Source organism: Phodopus roborovskii, unplaced genomic scaffold (assembly GCF_943737965.1).
Source record: "Phodopus roborovskii unplaced genomic scaffold, PHOROB, whole genome shotgun sequence".
Lineage (NCBI taxonomy): Eukaryota > Metazoa > Chordata > Mammalia > Rodentia > Cricetidae > Phodopus > Phodopus roborovskii.
The window spans coordinates 41,850,516-41,873,355 of record NW_026125281.1 but is presented as its reverse complement, the minus strand read 5'-3'; the positions used below and the strand labels follow the sequence as shown (position 1 = coordinate 41,873,355).

The 22,840-nt window shown below is 41.8% G+C and overlaps 1 protein-coding gene across 1 annotated transcript; it reads left to right on the top strand.

Moving 5' to 3' along the window:
- The first annotated feature begins 8,202 nt into the window (after positions 1–8,202).
- Positions 8,203–17,363, top strand: Mmp13 (matrix metallopeptidase 13). The gene is made up of 10 exons (XM_051199255.1): positions 8,203–8,346; positions 8,429–8,670; positions 9,269–9,417; positions 9,659–9,784; positions 11,661–11,822; positions 13,027–13,144; positions 13,342–13,475; positions 14,556–14,715; positions 15,244–15,347; positions 16,160–17,363. Exons 1-10 carry the CDS (start codon positions 8,227–8,229, stop codon positions 16,258–16,260), a joined length of 1,416 nt encoding a protein of 471 aa, XP_051055212.1. The 5' UTR covers positions 8,203–8,226; the 3' UTR covers positions 16,261–17,363.
- Positions 17,364–22,840: the final 5,477 nt, after the last annotated feature.

Sequence of the window (22,840 nt, the reverse complement as noted above, 5' to 3'; positions counted from 1 at the left end):
CACATCTCCTGATAGTGTCATTCCCTGTGAGATTATGGACACCAATTACATTCAAACTACCCCAAGTTGCTGTACCTAATCATAAACTTATGCTTTTAACTTTGTAATTCCACTGGTGTTTAAGGATTAAACCACCAAATAGACAAAATAAAGGGGTACCTAGCCCTCAGTTCATAGCTTTAAAGGATTTCTTGAGGATCCGGATATTAATTATTGTGCTTTTGCTTGTTGTCTTAAATGTGTTCTAGCTGCTCAGTCTTAACTTTTCTGCCAAGACTTCTTATTTCTGACATGAAGAGAACTGGGACTTTGCATGGCCATGTGCTTCATGGATGTTCAGGGGAATTCATGAGCTTGAAGTCTGAGGAGACACTCACCAGGTAGATCCCCCTGCATCTGGCCCTAACCCTAAGATGAGCATCTTCTCATGATGGGCAAGAGCTGGAGGACTGATGCCATCCTAGGACCAGGCTGGGTAGAAGTCTTCCTTGGCAGTTCATACTCACCCCAATATCTGGACTATAATTTTATGAAATTAACTAACTACAGCGTATTTACAGAAAAAGGAACTATTGAGTTTTTGTGCACCATTGTTAAGATATATATGTATGGTGAAGATTCTGAGTTCCTTCTGAACTTTCTGGGCTTGATGAGGAAAAGTAAATTATGGATCTCAACAACCCAAATCAACTGAAGAATTTTTTTTTAATAGAATTGAAAAGGTTGTGGGACAAGCATTGTGGTAAGCTTTTCTATTCTAGAAGTTACTGTCTCATGGGTTGACAAGACTGTGCAGCTGCTAAACGCCTCTGCTACCAAACCCAATTAGCTTAGTTTCATCTCTGGGCTTCACATGGGGTGAAGAGAGACCTAACTGTCATGAGTTGTCCTCTGATTTACACACATGTGCCATGGCATGTGGATACACTCATACACATGTACACTCATAATAATAATCCAGCAAATTCAATAAGTATATATGTGAATACTTAAAAAATGGAGAGGAAGAAAGGGAAGGAGGGAAAGAGAGGGGAGGGGAGGGAAGGGAAGGAGGAGGGACAGGAAGAGAAGGGAAGGAGGGAAGGAGAGGGGAGGCAGGGAGGAGAGGAGGAAAGGGAAGGGGAGGGAGGGAAGAGAAAGGGAAGGGGAGGGACAAGAAGGGAAGGGAGGAGAAGGAATGGGGAAGAGAGGGGAGGGGAGGGAAGGGAAGGAGAAGGGACAGGAAGAGAAGGGAAGGAAGGGGAGGGGAGGGGAGGGGAAGGAGGAGGGACAGGAAGAGAAGGGAAGGAAGGGGAGGGGAGGGAAGGGGAAGGAGGAGGGACAGGAAGAGAAGGGAAGGAAGGGGAAGGGAGGGAAGGGAAGGAGGAGGGACAGGAAGAGAAGGGAAGGAAGGGGAGGGGAGGGGAGGGGAAGGAGGAGGAACAGGAAGAGAAGGGAGGGAAGGGGAGGGGAAGGAGAAGGGAAGGGGAGGGGAGGGGAGGGGAAGGGAAAGGAAGAGTCAGGTTGTTGCTCAGCAGTAGAGAGCTTGTCTGGCCTGCACGGTGCCTTGGTTTAGATCTCAGCAATGTAAGACAATCAGCAAGGAGGCAAAACAAAGGAAAACTTCAGTTTTCATCTATACATATACATACATACATACATACATACATACATACATACATATATGATTTTTCCTTATATTACCTATCAATCCCAGTTCCCTCTCCCTCCTCCTCCTTCCCAGGCCCCCTGACACACCCTCCTATCCCATTCCCCCCACCCCCACCCCCTGTCCACAAGGAAGGTGATGCTGTGGAGTAGGGACTAGGCCCTCCCTCCTGCCTCTAGGCTAAGGGAGTATCCCTCCATGGGGAATGAGCTCCCAAAGTCCTCTCATGCACCAGGGTTACATCCTGGCTCCACTGTCTGAGGTCCCTTAGACTGCCCAGGCCTTCTAATAGAGACCCATGTTCAGGGGGCCTGAGTCTGTCCAATGCTGGATTCCCAGCTATCAGTCTGGGGTCCATGAGCTCCCCCTTGTTCAGGTCAGCTGTCTCTGTGGGTTTCTGTAGCCTGGTCTTGACCCGTTTGCTTATTACTCCTGCCTCTCTGCAACTGGATTCCAGGAGTTCAGCTCAGTGTTTAGATGTGGGTGTCTGCTTCTGTTTCCATCAGCTACCAGCTAAGGGCTCTAGGATGGTGGATAAGTTAGTTATCAATCTCATTATCAGGGAAGGGCATTTAAGGTAGCCTCTCCACTATTGCTCACATTGTTAGTTGGGGTCATCCTTGTAGGTCTCTGGACATTTCTCTAGAGTCAGATTTCCCTTCAAACCTATAATGGCTCCCTTTATTATGGTATCCTTTTTTTTTTTTCCTCTCATCTATTCATCCACCAACTACTGAATCTTCCTGGTCCCATATGTTCACCTCTCCTCCACTCTCTTTCTCCTAACTCCCTCTTCACTCACTGGCTCCCCACTCCCAATATGCTCAAGAGATCTTGTCACTTTCCCCTTCTGTGAGGGACCTTGTATGAATCTCTTAGGTTCCTCCTTGTATCTCTGGCAGTGAGAATTATAAGCTGGTGATCCTTTCTCTATGTATAAAATCCACATATAAGTGAGTACATACCATGTTCCTCTTTTTGTGACTGGGTTACCTCACTAAGGATGGTTTCTTCAAGTTCCATCCATTTGCCTACAAATTTCAAGATTCTATTGTTTGTTTGTTTGTTTGTTTTTTTTTTTTTTTTTTTGCTGAGTAATATTCCATTGTGTAAATGTACCACATCTTCTTTATCCATTCTTCAGTTGAGGGGCATCTAGGTTGCTTCCTGGTTCTTGCTACACAAATAGTGCTGCTATGAACATAGTTAAATAGATGTCTTTGTTGCATGGACGTGGATCATTTGGATATATACCTCAGAGTGGAATTGCCAGGTCCTGTGGTTGATTAATTCCCATTTTCTTGAAGAACTGCCATACTGATCTCCAAAATGGCTGTACAAGTTTGCACTCCCACCAGCAGTGGAGGAATGTTCCCCTTTCTCCACATCCTCTCCAGCATAAGCTGTCATTGGTGTTTCTAATTTTAGCCATTCTGACAGTAGTAAGATGGTATCTCAGAGCTGTTTTGATTTGCATTTCCCTGATAGCTAAGGATATTGAGCACTTTCTCAAGCATCTTTCAGTCATTTTAGATTCCTCTATTGAGAATTCTCTATTCAGTTCTCTACTGTACTTTTTAATATGGTTATTTGGTGTTTTGGTGACTAGTTCCTTGAGTTCTTTGTATATTTTGGAGATTAGTCTCCTGTCAGATGTGGGGTTGGTGAAGATTTTTTCCCAGTCTGTGGGCTGCCGTTTCGTCTTGTTGACTATGTCCTTTGCCTTACAGAAGCTTCTCAGTTTGAGGAGATCCCATTTATTAATTGTTGGTCTCAGTGTCTGTGCTACTGGTGTTATGTTCAGGAAGCGGTCTCCTGTACCAATTTGTTCAAGGATACCTCTCACTTTCTCTTCTAAGAGGTTCAGTGTGGGTGGATTTATGTTGAGGACTTTGATCCATTTGGACTTAAGTTTTGTGCATGGATAGACATGGAACTATCTGCAGTCTACTACACAGCCTCATCCGTTGTACCAGCACCATTTGTTGAAGATGCTTTCCTCCTTCCTTTGTATAATTTCAGCTGTTTTGTCAAAAATCAGGTGTTCGTAAGTGTGTGGGTTATATCATGATTTTTGATTCAATTCCATTGCTCTACCTATTTTTGTGCCAATACCAAGCTTTTTTCATGACTATAGCTCTATAGTAGAGCTTGAAGTGGGGGATGGTGATGCTTCCTGAAAGTTCTTTTATTGTACAGGGTTGTTTTGGCTATCCTGGGTCTTTTGGTTTTCCATATCAAGTTGAGTATTATCCTTTCAAGGTCAGTGAAGAATTGTGCTGGGATTTTGATGGGCATTGAATCTGTAGATTGCTTTGGCAAGATTGCCATTTTTACTGTGTTTATCCTACCTATCCAAGAGCATGGGAGATCTTTCCATTTTCTGATATCTTCTTTAATTTCTTTCTTTAGAGCCACAAAGTTCTTATTATATAGGTCTTTCACTTGTTTGGTTAGCGTTACCGCAAAGTATTTTATGTTGTTTGTGGCTATTGTACAGGGTGATATTTGTTGATTTACTTCTCAGTCCCTTTATCATCAGTATATAGTAGGGCTACTGATTTTTTATTTATTTATTTATTTATTTATTTATTTATTTATTTATTTATTTTTTAGTTAACCTTGTATCTTGCTAATTTGCTGAAGGTGTTTATCAGCTGTAGGAGTTCCCTGGTAGATTTTTCAAGTCAGTTATGTAAACTACCATATCATCTGCAAATAGTGAAAGATTGACTTCTTCCTTTCCAATTTGGATCCCTTTGATCTCCTTTTGTTGTCTTATAGCTTTAGCTAGAACTTCAAGTACAATATTGAAGAGATATATAGAGAGGGGACAGCCTTGTCTTGTTCCTGATTTTAGAGGAATTGCCTTCAGCTTCTCTCCATTCAGTTTGATATTGGCTGTTGGTTTACTGTATATTGCTTTTATTATGTTTAGGTATGTTCCTGTTATCTCTGATCTCTCCAAGACTAAGGGAGTTGGATTTTGTCAAAGGCTTTTTCAGCATCTAGTGAGATAATCATATGGTTTTTCTTTTTCAGTTTGTTTATATGGTGGATCACATTGATAGATTTTCATATATTGAACCATCCCTGCATCCCTGGGATGAAGCCTACTTGGTCCTGGTGGATGATTTCTCTGATGTGTTCTTGGATTGGATTTGTCAGTATTTTATTGAGTATTTTTGAATCAATGTTCACAAGGGATATTGGTTTGTAGTTTTCTTACTTATTTGTGTCTTTGTGTTGCCTGGGTACCAAGTAATTGTAGCCTCTTAAAAATGAGTTTGGTAATGAACCTTCTGCTTCTATTGTGTGGAACAATTGGAGGAATATTTTTCACCAAAGATGAAATAATGAATTTTAATGATAAATGACATGGTCTGTCATTCATCTTAGAATATTAGAATAATTTGTTCCCTTCTGAGTGTCTGTGTTTCTCAAGTATTATGCAATTCATAATAATGTATGCTTTTATACATTATACCTTGAAACATTAAAATTTGTTGTTTATCGTGTGTGTGTGTGTGTGTGTGTGTGTGTGTGTGTGTGTGAGAGAGAGAGAGAGAGAGAGAGAGAGAGAGAGAGAGATGTGTGCATGAGTGCTATGGCACATGTGTCTGAGGTTAACTTTGTTCAGTGGAGTTCCTTCATTTTTCCCTGGGTCTTAAGGATGGAACTCAGGTTACCAGGCCTGGATGGCAAATGCTACTGAGTCATCTTGCTGGCTCGTCTAACCTTTTAAATGCTTGTTTGTTTGTTTATATTTACACAACAACTCTGTTTTAGTGAGTTAAGGTTATATGGTAGGACTAGGTCATTATAAAAATATAACCTTGCTTCATTATTTAATACTAGGGGTTTTCAAATCTATTCTAAGATGGTTGTTGCTAAAGCCACTGAGACACGTTTTCATTTTTCTAGCTTATTTTATTTCCACTAGCCACTTGCAAGAGGACCTCGACTTCACCTTTTTCAGTGAAACTGAATTCGGGCAAGAGTGGCCACCCTTTCTCTGTTGCTTTCTCATGGGCTCTGGCCACGCTCAGCATTCAGGGAAAATTTTCTTTACTGAGACACAACAGAAATGAAAATGTGGTGTGAGGGGAGCCCGGGAAAGCATCCTTTTCCTTTTAGATGTTTGTCACGGTAGAAACGAAGAGTTGCCTTTGTTTTGTACAGGTTCTCTTAACATGTTCTGTAAATGAACAGTGTTAATGCAGGGCCTGTGAGGAACTCAAGGCTCTGATGTTACAGCGCATGCCCTCCTGAGTTGCTAACCTTGGAAACTGTAGCATCACTAGTCCTCCATTTTGCTAGGTCATGCATGCCATGATTGACTCTGCTCAAGGTAGAGTCTCATTCTACGGCAAGAACACGTATTTTACGTTCAAATTTAGTTCTCCTATCTTAAGAGTACATCAGCAGTGGGGATGGAGCTCACTTTGCGAGTGCTTGCCTAGTATATAGGAAGTCCTGAATTCTATCCCCACTATGGTGCCACAAGCTCTAATCCGAGCACTCAGGAGGTGGGATCAGGAAGATCAGAAGGCCAACAGCTACATAGTGAGTTTAGGGACAACCTGGACCACATGAGACCCAGTCCCAACTACAAACAAGCAATCCAAGGGACTAAACAACTGATTCTATAATCCCATTCCACAGGGTGATAGATAGGAAAAAGAAAATGAAACAAGAACAAAGGCATTTTTATAGCGTGTTCCCAAAGGGGGGGAAATCATGCATTTGTATAGCCAAATCACTTAGTTGCCTTAGAGATAAAGCGTTTATTGACATCTTAAACACAGGCAGTGCATAATTCTAAATAAGAGCCAAACCCTTCCTATCAAGAATTCTTTGACTTACAGCTGCTTTAACCCAAATGATTATTTGTACTCATTGGGAATTCTGCTCTTTACTAAAGCTGTCTAGCACTTTTATTTTATTTTGTTTTTTGCTTCTCTCTAATTTTGGACTTTGGTACTGCTCATGACATGTTTGGAAAAAGTCCCACATCACCTCTGTCTGAATCAGCAGGTGGTACTTGGTCCTAATTTTGTACACTCAGTTTTGTTTTCTCATTCTATGAGTTTTCAAATTTCCCAGTGACTTCAGCAGTCCTTGTGAGACCATTCTGAACGCCAACTCTGCTCCCTATTTCAAGTGGGTGGTTTGAACGCAGCAGTGATGAGTGAAGGCCTGGCTTTCATGTGCACAGTTAGCAGCCTGAGATAAGGACTTGTGTTGACAAGAGTTTGCTAACACATCATTGTGATGACACATCCTGTCGGCTGTGTACAATCACTTCTTCAGAACAATATCCTGTCTGTCGACTGTTGGGCATTCTCTTAAGGAATGGCTGTCTATTTCAACCTTCAGATGAGTTTTTCTTTGTTTCTCTTTAAAATCAAAGAACAGGTACTAACTTCTTTTGTGTTTATGCCTTGTACTCTTTATTGCCCTTGAATGAAAATAATAAATCAATAAAACATGAAAGCTATTTCAGAATAAGCATTACAGGTGAGAAATAGTGACATTTATCTTTGTTTTTCATTGAAGTATTTCTTCTAGAGAGAGGTTATGTTGTAATGATCAATATGATTCTTCACACCTGTAATCACATTTCTTAGGAGGCCGAGGCAAGAGGATTGTCTACAGTATGAACTGTAGGTTAAATAAAACAATCCAAGAGATTTGTGGTACAGTGGGTTGGGTTGAGTTCAGGGGCCTCCTGAAATAATGAGTTCTAAGCTTCCTAGGCTACAGTGCAAGACCCTACACATTCTCACAGTATTTACTTGGGTTATTTTAGAGGTTAAATGAGATAATGCCTTTTAAACTTGGTTGGGAGTAATCCCTCAAAACATAGCCCTAATTCTATTCATCGTTCTTAGTCCTAACCATTAGAGCAGCTGCATTCCAGCAGAGCCTGAGTACAGATGCCTAGCTATGTAGGAAACTCATACAGGTTTCCACAGCCATCAAAAGGTTATGCCAGGATACTAAAATCCCAGCTTAGGACTCAAAGTCATCTCCAGTGCCTCAGAGACTTCAAGCTTTGTTCTGGTGCATTTCTGAGACCCACAAGGGAATGCAGCAAAGAGTCTTATTGTTGTTAAAAATGTAGTTGAGAACTCACTATCCTATAAACATTTCACAAACAGGAGTTTGTCTCTCTTCATGGGGATAAATGTTTCAATTTGCTATTCTTACTACCTGAAAAACTCAGTGTAGTTGTTTTTCCTATGAAAGGAAGAAAACATTTTTGCCCAGTGAAGTGAAAAAACACTAGCCTCTGCTTTCTTCCCACTATATCTATAAATATGCTGAGGCCATTTATTTTACCAGATGGGTTTTGATATCCCCCACTGTCCTCATTTTCCACTTCCTTCAGATTCTGCCACAAACCACACATAGGGGGGTGGGGGGGATAGAAAAAAAAAGACTATGTAAGCATGTTTACCTTTGACTGACTAGGAAGTTAACACACATCCCCAAGTGATGACTCATCGCTATGAGTCTATAAAATAGAAGGTGCGTGCCCTGGGAAGGCGAGACTTCGGGCACTGCTGGTCACCATGCATTCAGCTGTCCTGGCCACTCTCTTCTTGTTGAGCTGGACTCACTGTTGGTCCCTGCCCCTTCCCAGTGGTGATGACGATGATGACTTGTCTGAGGAAGACCTGGAGTTTGCAGAGGTACAGTATTCTGCTAATCCTTCCACTAGTGCTTCCTAATCTCCTTTCTCTGGAAAAACAGCTTGTTTGGTTTCTTTTCCAGCACTATCTGAAGTCATTCTATCACCCTGTGACTCTGGCGGGCATCCTGAAAAAGTCTGCAGTGACCTCCACAGTCGATCGGCTTCGAGAGATGCAGTCTTTCTTTGGGCTGAAGGTGACTGGCAAACTTGACGACCCCACCTTAGATATCATGAAGAAACCAAGATGTGGAGTCCCCGATGTGGGTGAATACAATGTTTTCCCTCGAACTCTCAAATGGTCTCACACCAACTTAACTTACAGGTAAGCAGAGGCTACATCTTCCCAAGGCGCCTTAGTCTTTTCTTCTATGAGTCAGGAGCAGGCCTTCAGTATTTAATGGGAAGTCAAGTTCAGGATTGGCCTTAACACAAAGTTAAAAGGCACAGAAGTAAGTTCTATTTAATATTTGGTCATGTTTTCTACAAAATTAAAAGTAAGTTTGTGTTGTACTTAGTGTTTATAAAAGAGGTGTCTATAAATCAATATTAAACCTGAAGAATAAATAAATTAGTTTAATAAACCACATTATCTTAATACTAACCCAAACACTATTCTTCAGGCTGTCCCCAAATATTTCTTTTGGAAGTGAAACCACAATTCAGGAGGGGATTCTAGAAAGTTAAAAATGTCACATCAGCCACATCTGTAATGATGCTCCTACACCAGCCATCCTGTTTAGTTCCAAATTTTAGCATGAAAATAAAATTACATTTGAATATTTTAAATTTAAGATGCCAAGGACTCAGTTACTTGGTAATACTCATATGTCTACCTAGTAGAACTTTCAATGCAAAGAAAGCATATTTTAAAAACAGTTCTAACTTTTCAAAGTTTAACAGACACTTTCTATATTGAATAGAATTGTGAACTACACCCCGGACATGCCCCATTCTGAAGTGGAGAAGGCCTTCAAAAAGGCCTTCAAAGTCTGGTCTGATGTCACACCTCTGAATTTCACCAGAATCCATGATGGTACTGCTGACATCATGATATCTTTTGGAACTAAAGGTAAGGATGTGGAATCATTTGTAACATGTTAATATTTTAATTCTTTCTTGGTTTCATTTTTTCATTCCTACTCATCACTTTCAAAGCATTTGATAAAACTCCACCAAGCCTGAGCCAGGCACTCCCTCTCTCTCTCTCCCTCCCTCCCTCTCTCTCTCTCTCTCTCTCTCTCTCTCTCTCTCTCTCTCTCTGTGTGTATGTATTTGTATAAAGGGATTCTAACTCTTGCTTCTGTATATAGAACATGGTGACTTCTACCCATTTGATGGACCTTCCGGTCTTCTGGCACATGCCTTTCCTCCTGGACCAAATTATGGAGGGGATGCCCATTTTGATGATGATGAAACCTGGACAAGTAGTTCCAAAGGTAATTTTTCTTATGAAGATTTAGTCCACATGTTATTGGACACAGACATAGACACGACACACTTCTATAAAATTAGAGAGCATGCAAGCAAATTGCATTTAGCATTTGATTACATTTTCTAAAATGAAAATGTATATTTTGCCCTAATTAGTTCCTTCCATAGGCATTTTACAAATCATTAAATACAAAAAATTGAATAAAATCTATGAAGCTTGTTATTGTGGCTTCAAGGATACAGTTTGTGAAGTGGGGTCAAAGGTCTTCTCTGATAGGCATGGTTCTCATCCTTCCTCTGGGTCACAGTTTTGCCTGTTAAAGAAGTATGGTTTAATACACACACACACACACACACACACACACACACACACACACACACACAGAGAGAGAGAGAGAGAGAGAGAGAGAGAGAGAGAGAGAGAGAGTAAAATGAAAATGAGTGTTAAATTCACGGAAGAGTTAAAACTGTACTGCAGTGATTAGTATGGCTGCCACTCTTGGCCACTTCTTACCTTTAAAAGTTCGCATTAATTGGTGTGTTGACTTAGCATTAAAGTCTCAGATTATTCCAAGTAGGGTTTAATTTTGGAGCAAAAGAGATGCCTAGTTAGGGCAACAAAGAACAATCTTCACAGAAGTTGGTTTTTATTGTTTACTTAAATAAAATGGAAGCCACAGTGATGTAATGCTAGCACTCAGAGACTGAATCTGGATTGTAAATTTGAGTCCAGCTGAGCTCTACAGGGAGATTCTACCTCAAAAAATTAAGCAAGTGAGTAAGGAAATAATGAATGAATAAATGAATGAAAAGGATCCCTGCCCCTGTGAGAGGGGAAGTAAAGCTGGCCTGATAGCAATGTATGTCTCCTCTCCAATGCTTATACTGTCTCTGGAGGGGAAGGGGATGACTTATGTTCATGCCCTAGGTATCTCCTGGGGAGGGCAGCTTACTGAGAAGAACATCCAGTGCTGTTAAGGAATAATTGCAGGAAGTCTAGGATTCAGACACATGAAAATCACAGGTTCGAAATGTTTAGTTGAAATACATGAATGAAAGCATTTACAGGAAAAAATTCCAGGTTAAGTTTTCAGATGAAGATCAAAAATGGGAACCATTACTAGTCATTGCAATAATTATTGATCATGTGGCCATGTGGCCTTCCCTAATAGTCAAGTTAGTTTATTTTCTTTATATATTGGCTCTGATGTCAAAGTGAATTTAATGAACAAACAAAACTTTCCCTCTCCCATCTTTCTTTAGGCATCGTGTGTGTGTGTGTGTGTGTGTGTGTGTGTGTGTGTGTGTGTGTTGCCAGAGACTGAGCCCAGAGTCTTCCCCACTCCTATATCACACACACACACACACACACACACACACACACACACACACACACAATTAAAAATAACACTCTAAAAGATGAAGGAAAGAATTATTACAGGAAAGATGAAAATATAGTGAGTGACATGTTTGTTATCCCTCTGAATGATGTTCTAAGCCAAGGCTAGAACTATGTGTGACCTTATGTGATTTCCACATGGCTCATTCCAGGTCATTTCTGTACACCCCCTTAACCTGGCCAGAGAAAACAAAGGGAAAAAAATCAGGATTTCTGTTGTCTCCATGGCCACCTTTAGTGACTACTAACCTGAGAACAATCTATTGACAGTGCTGTAGAATTTGGTTCTTCATGCAGGGAGCTCTAGTCCCTACAGTCACAGGGATTGCTACTTTGAATCCACACATTGACTCTGAGGTTACTGAGGACTAATTTTAAAGAGTAAAATGATGAACTAGGAAAAGGTGGAGAGATTAGGATTTCCTTCATTGCCTCCTCATTGGAGGGTGTTGTTTTCTCATGGTTTCTTGGTTTTCTTACAGGTTACAACTTGTTTATTGTTGCTGCCCATGAGCTTGGCCACTCCCTAGGTCTGGACCACTCCAAGGACCCAGGAGCCCTGATGTTTCCCATCTATACCTACACTGGTAAAAGCCACTTCGTGCTTCCCGATGATGATGTTCAAGGGATCCAGTCCCTCTACGGTAAGTCTTTTTATACCAGTTATAAAACTAATTAATATAGTTACATTAGCACAATAGATGTATGTTTCTTTTTGAAACTAACAATCCATTTATTATGTCTTCAAACACGAGAAAAGATAATCCATCTTTCTGAATCAAAATAGTTGTTTGGGTTTGAGCCACAGTTCCTTTTTAAATGTTTTTCAGACCATACTTCCTTGTGTTTGTACTTATTCCCCATTTAACGTAGGAAGCCACTAAATTCTATCAAGTTTGAAAACTGCATGTATAGCACAGAGGTGATGGTGAAGATGAGGGCATAAAGAGAGAGCTCTTATAATTCCTGCCTTTGTTCAGCCATTGCAGTTTGCTGCCATAGGAATCTCTCACGGGGCCTTTGGTGGTTTTCAGCCAACATCCACAGTGAAAAATGTCCTCTCATTTCCTTCCACTTTTCCAATAATATTTACAAAACATTTAAACTTCAACCCAAACATTTATTTCTGGGTTCTGTGTCATAAAAAGAATGACAGCCATTGCTCACAGTTATCAGCACAACTGCTCTTGGAGAATTGGTTCAGAAAACTTGTCCAAGCCACCTCTGGCTTTAAAAGACTACAATAGTTTGTGTGGCTGAAGGCATGGACTTAAAGGTGGCAAAGGGATTTTCAAGTTTAGCTTGTAATTCTTGATTCTACCATGCTGTGACCTAGGGATGCTGACAGAATTTTGTGTGTGGGGACAATAAGGGTGGGGTTCCAAACGTGTGGCAAGTCACAGCAGAGCTTCTCGAAGGCCCATTTGTCACCTAGATGAGCTGTAGTGTGGCAAACTGACAAGCAGAGTCAGATCTACAGCTGCTGAAACAGACGGAATAAGAAGCCAAGCTGAGGGATCCATGCGTCCGACGCGCCAGCCAGAGAGTGCTGTGTTTCCTGACAGTGGTCAGCAGGCTGTGACTGTGCTGCAGAGATGCTCTCAGAGCTGGTTCACCTTGCATTTCTACCATCACCTTCAAGAAATGTACAACTATGGTCCGGGAGACTTAAGAGGTCCAGGCTTAGAGGAGAGGGATGGCACCCTACTAGCCTGTGGCACCCTGCAGGAAGGAAGGCAGCCTCTGGTGTTGGAGTATGAGTTCAGGAACTGCTGCCCTTCCTGGAAGGAGCCCTTTCCTCCTCTTCCCAGAAGGACCAGCCCTCACACATTTTCTTTGCCCCTGCAGGTCCAGGAGATGAAGACCCCAACCCTAAACATCCCAAAACACCAGAGAAGTGTGACCCGGCCTTATCCCTTGATGCCATAACCAGCCTCCGGGGAGAAACCATGATCTTTAAAGACAGGTACTCTTAAGTTTCCTTTGTCAAAGCTGCATGTGATGAACTCTGGTAAAGTTATGCCTGCAAATTGCCAAAGTACTCTGTCAACTTCCCAAGGGCAATACAGAAACAGTAGGCCATGGGCAGTTTCCTTACAGTGGTCATTAGCAAGAGGAAAGTATTGCACTTGGTGTGATAAACTGTCTTCCCTTTTGCATTAGGTTCTTCTGGCGCCTGCATCCTCAGCAGGTCGAGGCAGAGCTGTTTTTGACAAAATCATTTTGGCCAGAACTTCCCAACCATGTGGATGCTGCATATGAGCATCCATCCCGTGACCTTATGTTCATCTTTAGAGGTAAGGCTGCCATCGGGGAGGCTTGCCAAAGGGCCAGCATAAATGGATAATTAACTTGATATTGCCAGAGACCTAGTAACATGACAACTAGCAAAGCAATAAAAAAAAAAAATGCTGCCCTGCCTTAGCCTTAACACAGCACAACACGGGAGAACCGGAAAGAACCTGTACCTGTTCTACCACATGCCCTTAATTTGGTATGTAAAATGACCATGCTCCGCACATCTGAGCACCAGGGTTTGATCCCCAGCAATGCAAAAGGAAACGGAAAGGCAGGCACTGGCATCACATCATCCAGTCTTTGCTTCACCATGCTGTTTCCTAGTTTCTCTTAAATTCACGCTAAGGAAACCCTGCATTTTTAAATGTGAAAAAGCAGGGGTCTCCCACCTATTAGTTGTTTATTTCCTGATCTATTTTTCTAGTTCTTTGTCATATTTATACATACTTGAGGCAGGGTATGATTTTATGTTCTGTTTCCTTTATTCCTGCCCTGCGAGCCCTTAGCATCCTCCTGTTTACAAGTGTTAGAATGCTAGATGCCTGGCTTCTTACATGGGTGCTCTGAGTCTGAGCTCAGGCCCTTACGTTCCCTTTTTCACACGAGACGTCTCTCCAGCCCTACTATATAAGCATGAGGGTGGGGTGGGGTTCAAAATGCTGCCCTGCCTTAATGACCATAATTTATTTCCATAACATTCCGCTAATGTCATTTCCATAGTTTGACTCTTATACTTGATGACTACTTTCCAGAGAAAAAAGTAACTTTGTTTTTAACTGATTAAAAAAAAAAACCTGAATACTGAATCTAATTCACTGATTGTTCATTTAGAAATTTTAATAAATTTTTCATTCAGCTTCAAACTTAATGTTCAGAGGCAATACATTGACAACTTGGTTGTGATATTTGGCTGGCTGTATTAATGAACAGAAAGTTCCAACCCTGACTCCTGTTTCTGCTGTAAGGGTGCTTCCGTGACTTTGATATTACAGACACCGACTTTGCTATTTCTTAGTTTTCCTTTTCAGTACATGCTTGTATGCATAAGCCCTGACATACGCTCCTTTCACTCTTTCTAGGTAGGAAATTCTGGGCTCTCAATGGTTATGACATTCTGGAAGGTTATCCCAAAAAAATATCTGACCTGGGATTTCCAAAGGAGGTCAAGAGGATAAGCGCTGCCGTGCACTTTGAGGACCAGGGCAAGACCCTCTTCTTCTCCGGGAACCAGGTGTGGAGGTGAGGCACTTGAGCGCAAGCACACACGCATGCACGCACGCACGCACGCACCAGGGACATGGGGCAGAGTCTACACCCGTAGCTACTGCTGCTCCCAATGTTTCTCATACTTTGGTTTCAATTCCAAGGGTGCTTTGATTGAAATGTTTATATTTTTAACTTAGCATACAAAGCCCTGGGTTTTGCTCACTCCATGTGTATCACTGTATTTTGTTCATCCATTCCCTCCTGCCTACCTCCCTCTCCCACACCCTGTCACCTTTTATTTTGGATGTGTTACGGTCCAACATTGCTGTTCCATGTCAGCTCCTCCAGCCAGCTACTCTGGAACTAATGCTCACACATGCTCTCTCACACACATCTCACACACACGTGCACACCTCTATCCATAATATCCGTATTCTCCCATACAGAGAAGCCATCTCTTAGCTTCTAATTTTGTGCCTTCTAATCTTTCACCTGGATTCTCTTTCTTGCCATCCTTTCCTATATTTTGATAAATATATCTTTCTTTTTCATATTAATCAGGTATGATGATGCTAACCAGACTATGGACAGAGACTATCCACGATTCATAGAAGAAGAATTCCCCGGAATCGGTGATAAAGTAGATGCTGTCTATGAGAAAAATGGTAAGTAGTTACATTGCACTGATTTTGCAGGAGGGCTTCTGGGTCCCCAGAAATGTTTCACATATAAAGGATCTTAAAACAGAATCCAGATGAGCCTACATACGCATGACCAAACCAAACAACCTGCTTAGAATCAATGAGGAGATTACTTAATTACTGCCAAGTGTGAGGATGAAAGATGTTGAACTTATGGCCTTAAATAATATGTGGAGAAGCCAAGAGGCAGAGAGTAATGTCAAAAACAAATAGGGCTAGAGTATGGAGTACTTTATAAATATTCCTAACTATCATTTCTATTCAATTATTTTTGGTTTAATTATGACAATAAGTATTAAGCTAATTTATAACAGCTGACGAATACCAGTGTTCCTAACATCAAAACTAGAATCCGTAGCAAGACAATTAATTCTAGGGCACACTTTATATACTCTTTGAATACTTATGTATTTTAAAAATACTTTAAAGTATAATGACATCATTTTTCCTGCTACCTTTCCTACCTCCAGCTCCTCCCATCCCCGCCCTCCAATTGCTGGCCTTTCTTTGTTTCATTGTTAACGTCACATATCCTTTAAACTACAAGCAAAACATTAAACGGGTAGCTTTCTCAAAACTAATGATTGAGAAGCATAAAACTTGATGAAGAGACTGCCTAGCATATGTGAAACCCTCCCTGGTGGGTCGCCAGCCCTGCAGTGAGCAAGTAGATAAGGAGAGAAGGGCTGTCACACTCGGGGTCTTTCATCTTAGCTGTTGCAAACCCTAATATTTTTAAAAGGCTGAGATTTTCCTTTTGTCCTCTTTCTTCCTAGGCTATATCTACTTTTTCAATGGGCCCATACAGTTTGAATACAGTATCTGGAGTAATCGCATTGTGCGAGTCATGCCAACAAATTCCTTGTTGTGGTGCTAAGAATTGTTATTTAACTCCTGGAGAGCATTTGGGATACCAATTTCAGTTGTGGCGGGTGGGATGGGGTCACCAGGAAGCTCCGTTCTGGGAACAGGCTTCAGGAAGCTCTCTTCAGGCACACATTGTCTATGTGGCTGTTCGTGGCTGGAACCACATTGAAGAACTTTAAAGTAATGAAATTGAGAACCCCAAGGGATCGACTGACTCTTGTGCGCTGTGAAGAAACAAGATCGATATTTTCCACAGCAAGCATGGAGTCCATGTGCTGATGAGAGTGAACATAATTATTAAACTATTTATAAAAAAATCCTAGAAGGCATAAAATAAATATTTATATAACAAACATGGAAATTTGGGGAGTGTATGGTATAAACGTAGATAAAGGGAAATACCTGAAAAATACAGACAACTTTGCAAAGGAATGATTTGGTCTTTGCACTGTGAGATTTAAACCCATTTCATACAAATGCTAAGATCAAAGTCGCTAAAGGAAGGGGCTAACGGCCCCTATGAGGACAGTGTAGGTGGCTTTGCATTAACCTTATTTCATTTGGGTCGCTACCCAAGAACTGTGCACACTGATAAAAGGTAGAGAGAGAAACAGACTTCTCTTTTTATTAAAGTATTTCAGGTCTTTAACAGGCCATGGAGTAAAACAATTAAAATGGTTATAAAACACCTAAGCAATACCATAGCTTTTTCAAATTGCCTGATTACTTGAGAATAAAACTAGGTTTCAACTCTATTTATCTAATTGTTTTTAATTACCCAATTTTGATATATAGACCCTTTTCTAGTGACTTACATGACAGGGACTAAGGCAGTCCTAGTAAGTACAAGTAGATCTGCAGAAACCCAGACAGCCACGATATAGCTGGACAGCGACACTCCCAAGACCGCCCCTTGGTGCTCTGCCTTTGTTAATTCCTCATTGCTGATCTTCGTGTCTGACACTTGGCGCTTGCTGATTCGTGATGGTTACCAAGAGCGCAACTATTGTGCTGAGAGATGGAGTTTGTTACACTGGGAAATCAGAAAAGAAGTGTGTATTTGCACAATGTGTTAGACCATGTTGATGTTGTGGTTTCTAATAAAAAAATGTTTTCAGCAGATATTGTTGTTAGGTGTATTTGATCTTTGGCTATAATTTCAGATATTCTTAAAACAAAAGATTACCAAAATTTCTTAACAAAATGTGGTCTCTGCCCTCCTCTGCCCCCTCCCCTATTCCTTCCAGATTTAAGTACTAGAATGTTGATAGAAAGTCTTGTGGCGTTTGATGGCCGGATGCCAATGAGCCTTCTTTGGGGCTGGCTTCCCCGGATGCCTTCATCCGTGTTCCTCAGAACCTCGCCTATGGAGGGCGCTGGCTGGAAAGGAATAGGCTGCAGAAATGAATGCGCACCTGTGCTCTGCCTGAGTTTTGTGTGTGCCTTTGTGCCATTTAATCTACGTGGACCTCACTTTCTTCATCTTGAGTAAATTGGGCGGATGGAGAGGAGGCAGGGAGCAGCCAGAGAAAGGCAAAGGCACCTGGGATCGCATGGGTTATTGAAATCATCTGAGGTGTGTGTTTAGTGTGCGTGCATGTGTCGTGGTCAGGGAATTGGGGGCCAATTCTCTCCTTCCACTGTGGGCTCCAGGGACTGAACGCAGGCCATCAAGCTGTCAAAGAAAGCTCTAGCTCACCGTTCACTTTCCTAAATTTGCTTGTTCCTAAGCATTTAATAAGTGTCTGCTAAACCTGTTCACGAATGAAAGGGACGCGGTCCCTTCCTCCTGAAGCGTTTTCCCACTATGAAAACAAGACTGAGGGGTAGCCGTGGGTTAGTAGTTGGATGCTGTCTGGGAGAGCAGTGATGATGGAGTGGGTGGAAGGCGCTGTTCACCTTTTCTCCAGGAGCTCTACAACAATCTTCACTTCTCTCAGCTCAGGACACCCGATTCCTAAGGTTTGCTATTACAGTAAAGCATAGCCTCTCCACCACCCGCAAGAAGAGTGAGTTCCCCTGCCTTCCCCTCTGAGCCTCCAGGCCCCAGCTTATCACACACAGATGCTCGCCCTCAGGGAAGACCTTCCCATTCAGTTCTCTTGATATTTTTGCCAACTGTTCCAGAAGCAACCTCAAAGACATCCTCAGAAGTATGCTTTGCTGACTTTTTAGTTGACTCTCAATCCAGTCCAGTTGAATTCCAGATTAATCTTGGAGAGCTTTCATGTGAAATTAGAAATAGTATCACCGCACTGAGGCGCTCAGTGGGCAAAGCACCTACTGTACAAGTGAGCACCGAACCCTGGGTCCGGAGAGGCCATGCAAATGTCGGGTGTGGCGGGTGTGGCACTCTCCTCTAATTCTAGCTTGGAAAGTGAAGTCAGGGCATCCCTGGGCAAGCTGGCTAGCGAGCCTAACTGAAGCAATGAGCTCCACATATGATTGAGAGATGCTGCCTCAATAGCTAAAGTGCAAAGTGATAGGAAGACACTTCACATCTGTCTGGGGCCTCCACACAATTTTCCACACATGCATCCCCACTAAACAGACATGCACACTGCTCACATAAACACATGAGAAAAAAAGTTATCCTGGATCTCATTATCCTTGTTCCAGAATGAAAAACATCTAGCAAACATCAGACATTATCAAACACCGTTAATGACACACTGAAGCCCTGGTCACAGGAAAAAAACAGTGACCTTAAAGATCCAGCACAAGGCTGTTCACTCACAGCACCACTAGGTGGCACCAGCAAGGCCTTTTAAAAATACTAAACTGTTATTTTAGTAAGTCAAAACTAGTGCTTTGTTCTTTGTTTTTTGTTTTGTGAAGATGATACACTTGGCCCAACAGCTGACTCTGTTATTTCCAACTTCATGTCCTTGAGTTTCCGTGACGTTCATCAGCTCTTAGGAGTTGAAAATCAGTTTGTTCAGGGTTTCTTAGGACGGAACACATCTATGTCACGAATGTCAACAGTCAGGATGGCGTGTTATACAAAGCCACCACGGCCCGTGGCACAGAGCTGAGGTTTGTGAGTCACCACAGGCTTGTCATTGACACCCTCTGATGTGATCTTAAAACAGGAAATGCACAAGCATAAACCTAACCAAGTGCAACAAAGTGACCACAGGCTAGACCACCCCAGCAGCAAGCGGAGAGGAGAACCAAGAGGCCTGGGGTGAAGATAAACCTCGTTTTCCAAAAGGAGAACAAAAAATGAGTGACTGGGACAGGGAGAGGACGCTCAAGGTTACAAAGCTTTCTTCCCCAAGTGGCTTAGCTTGTCTGGTCTGGAGGCCCAGGTTAGTGTTCTGAATTGTAAATATCTGACCAGTAATATTTACTGCATTAGGGACCACATTTATCAGCAGTCTCTGTAAATCAGTGTCCTGAGCTTACATGTAGTCATTTTGCTAACTTTCTCATAATGTCTTCCTTGACCTGAATCACCAAATTTATTTCATTATTATTATTTTCTTATTTTACATATGGACTCCAATTCTCTCTCCCTCCCTTCCTGCTATGGCCCCCCACCCCACCTCCCATCCCATCCCCACCCACTGCCCAGGGTGTGATGCCTTCCAGGAGGGGTCATCAAAATCTGTCAAGTCATTTGGAGTAGGGTCTAGCCCTTCCCCTGGGTCTCTAGGTTAGGGGAGAATTCCTCCATGGGGAATGTGCTCCCAAAATCCTTTCCTGCACCAGGGACACATCCTGGTTCCACCGTCAGAGGTCCCTTAGACTGCCTAGGCCTTCTAACTGAGGTCCATGTTCAGGGGGTCTGAGTCAGTCCTATGCTGGTTTCCCACCTATCAGTCTGGCGTCCATGAGCTCTCCTTGTTCAGGTCAGCTGTCTCTGTGGGTTTCTCCAGCCTGATCTTGACCCCTTTGCTCATCACTTCTCCCTCTCTGCAACTGGGTTTCAGGAGTTGGGCTCAGTGTTTAGCTGTGGGTGTCTGCTTCTATTTCCATCAGCTACTAGATGATGGCATATAAGGTAGTCATTAATCTCACTATCAAGGAAGGGCATTTAAGGTAGCCTCTCCACTATTGCTCAGATTGTTAATTGTAGGTGTCTGGCCATTTCCCTAGTGACAGATTTCTCTTTAAACCTATAATGGCCCCTCTATTATGGTATCTCTTTTCTTGCTCTCCTCTGTTCCTCCCCCACCTCAATCTTCCTGGTCCCTCAGGTTCTCCTCTCCCTTCCTCTCCTCCCCTTCTCTTTCTCCTAACCCCCTCTTCACCCACCCACCCCACCATATTCTCAGGAGATCTTGTCACTTTCCCCTTCTGTGCGGACCTTGTATGTCTCTCTTAAGGTCTTCCATGTATCCTAGCTTCTCTGGCGGTGTAAATTGTAGGCTGGTGATCCTTTGCTCTAGGTCTAAAATCCATATATACGAGTGAGTACATACCATGCTCCTCTTTTTGTGACTGGGTTCTCTCACTCAAGATGGTTTCTTCTAGTTCCATCTATTTGCCTGTGAATTTCAAGATTCCATTGTTTTTTCCCACTGAGTAGTATTCCATTGTGTAAATGTACCACATTTTCTAATCCATTCTTCAATGTGGGACATCTGGGTTGTTTCCAGGTTCTTGCTATTACAAATAGTGCTGCTATGAACATAGTTGAACAGATGCCTTTGTTGCATGGATGTGGATCATTTGGGTATATGCCTAAGAAGGGGGATTGCCGGGTCCTGTGGTAAACTAATTCCCATTTTCCTGAGGAACCGCCATACTGATCTCCAAAATGGCTGTATGAGTTTGCACTCCCACCAGCAGTGGAGGAGTGTTCCCCTTTCTCCACATCCTCTCCAACATAAGTCATCACTGGTGTTTCTAATTTTAGCCATTCTGGCAGGGGTAAGATGGTATCTCAAAGTTGTTTTGATTTGCATTTCCCTGATAGCTAAGGATGTGGAGCATTTTCTTAAGTGACTTTCAGCCTTTTTGATTTCCTCCATTGAGAATTCTTTCTTCAGTTCTGTACCCCATTTTTTAAATAGGGTTATTTGGTGTTTTGTTGCCTAGTTTCTTGAGTTCTTTGTGTATTTTGGAGATCAGCCCTTTGTCGGATATAGGATTGGTCTGGTAAGATGCAGGGGGCTATTACATTTTTTTTTAATCTGTTGAGGTTTGCTATGTTGTGGTCAATTTCAGAGAAGGATTCATGTGCAGCTGAGAAGAAGGTATATTCTCCAGTGTTTGGATGGAATGTTCTGTAGATGTCTGTTAAACCCAATTGGGACATAACTTCTGTTAGTTCTTTTGTTTCTTTGTTAACTTTCTGTCTGATGGTCCTGTCTAGTGGTGAGAGTGGGGTGTTGAAGTCTCCCACTATAAGTAAGTTTTATGTGAGATTTGAGTTTTAGTAGCGTTTCTTTTACAAATGTGGGTGCCTTTGTATTTGGGGCATAAATGTTCAGAATTGAAACTTTGTGTTGATGAATTTCTCCTGTGGTGAATAAGAAATGACCTTCTTCATCTCTTTTGATTGATTTTGGTTTGAATTCTAACTAGTTAGATATTAGGGTTGCTACACCTGCTTGCTTCTTGGGTCCAATTGATTGGAAAATCTTTTTCTAATACTTTATCCTGAGGTAATGCCTGTATTTGAAGCTTAGATGTGTTTCTTGTACTTAGCAGAAGGATGGGTTGTATCTTCATATTCATTCTGTTTATCTGTGTCTTTTTATAGGCGAATTAAGACTATTAATATTGAGGGATATTAAGGACCACTGATTATTAAATTTTGTTTGTTTTAGATTTGTTGTTGTTGGTGGTATTTTGTGTAGATTTGCCCTGCTTCTTCTTTTGGATTCTGGTAAAGTGGGATTATCTATTGCCTGTGTGTTTGTGAGTGAAGTCAACTCCCTTTGGTTAGAAATTTCCTTCTAGAACTTTCTGTAGGGCTGGATATGTATTGTGAAAATCTGGTTTTGTACTGGAATATCTTGTTTTATCCATCTATAGTGATTGAAAACTTTTCTGGGTATGGTAGTCTGGGTTGGCATCCATGGTCTCTTAGTGTTTGTAGAACATCTCTCCGGGTCCTTCTGGCCTTAAGAGTTTCCATTGAGAAGTCAGGTGTAATTTTGATAGGTCTGTCTTTATATGTTACCTGGTCTTTTTCCTTTGCTGCTCTTAATATTCTTTCTTTATTCTGTATGTTAGGTGTTTTAATTATTATATGGTGAAGGAACTTTTCTTCTTTCTTTCTTTCTTTCTTTCTTTCTTTCTTTCTTTCTTTCTTTCTTTCTTTCCTTTTGGTCCTGTCTATTTGATGTTCAGCATGCTTCTTGTACTTTCATAGGCATATCTTTCTTCAGGTTGGGAAAGTTTTCTTCAATGATTTTGTTGAATATGATTTCTTCTGCACCTTTGAGCTGGGCTTCTCCACCTTCCTCTATGCCTGTTATTCCTAGGTTTGGCCTTTTCACCATGTCCCATATCTCCCGGATGTTTTGTGTTAAGGGTTTGTTGCATTTAAGATTTTCTTTGGTCAATGAATCTATTTCTTCTAGTTTATCTTCAGTGCCTGAGATTCTCTCTTCCATTTCTTGTATTCTGTTGGA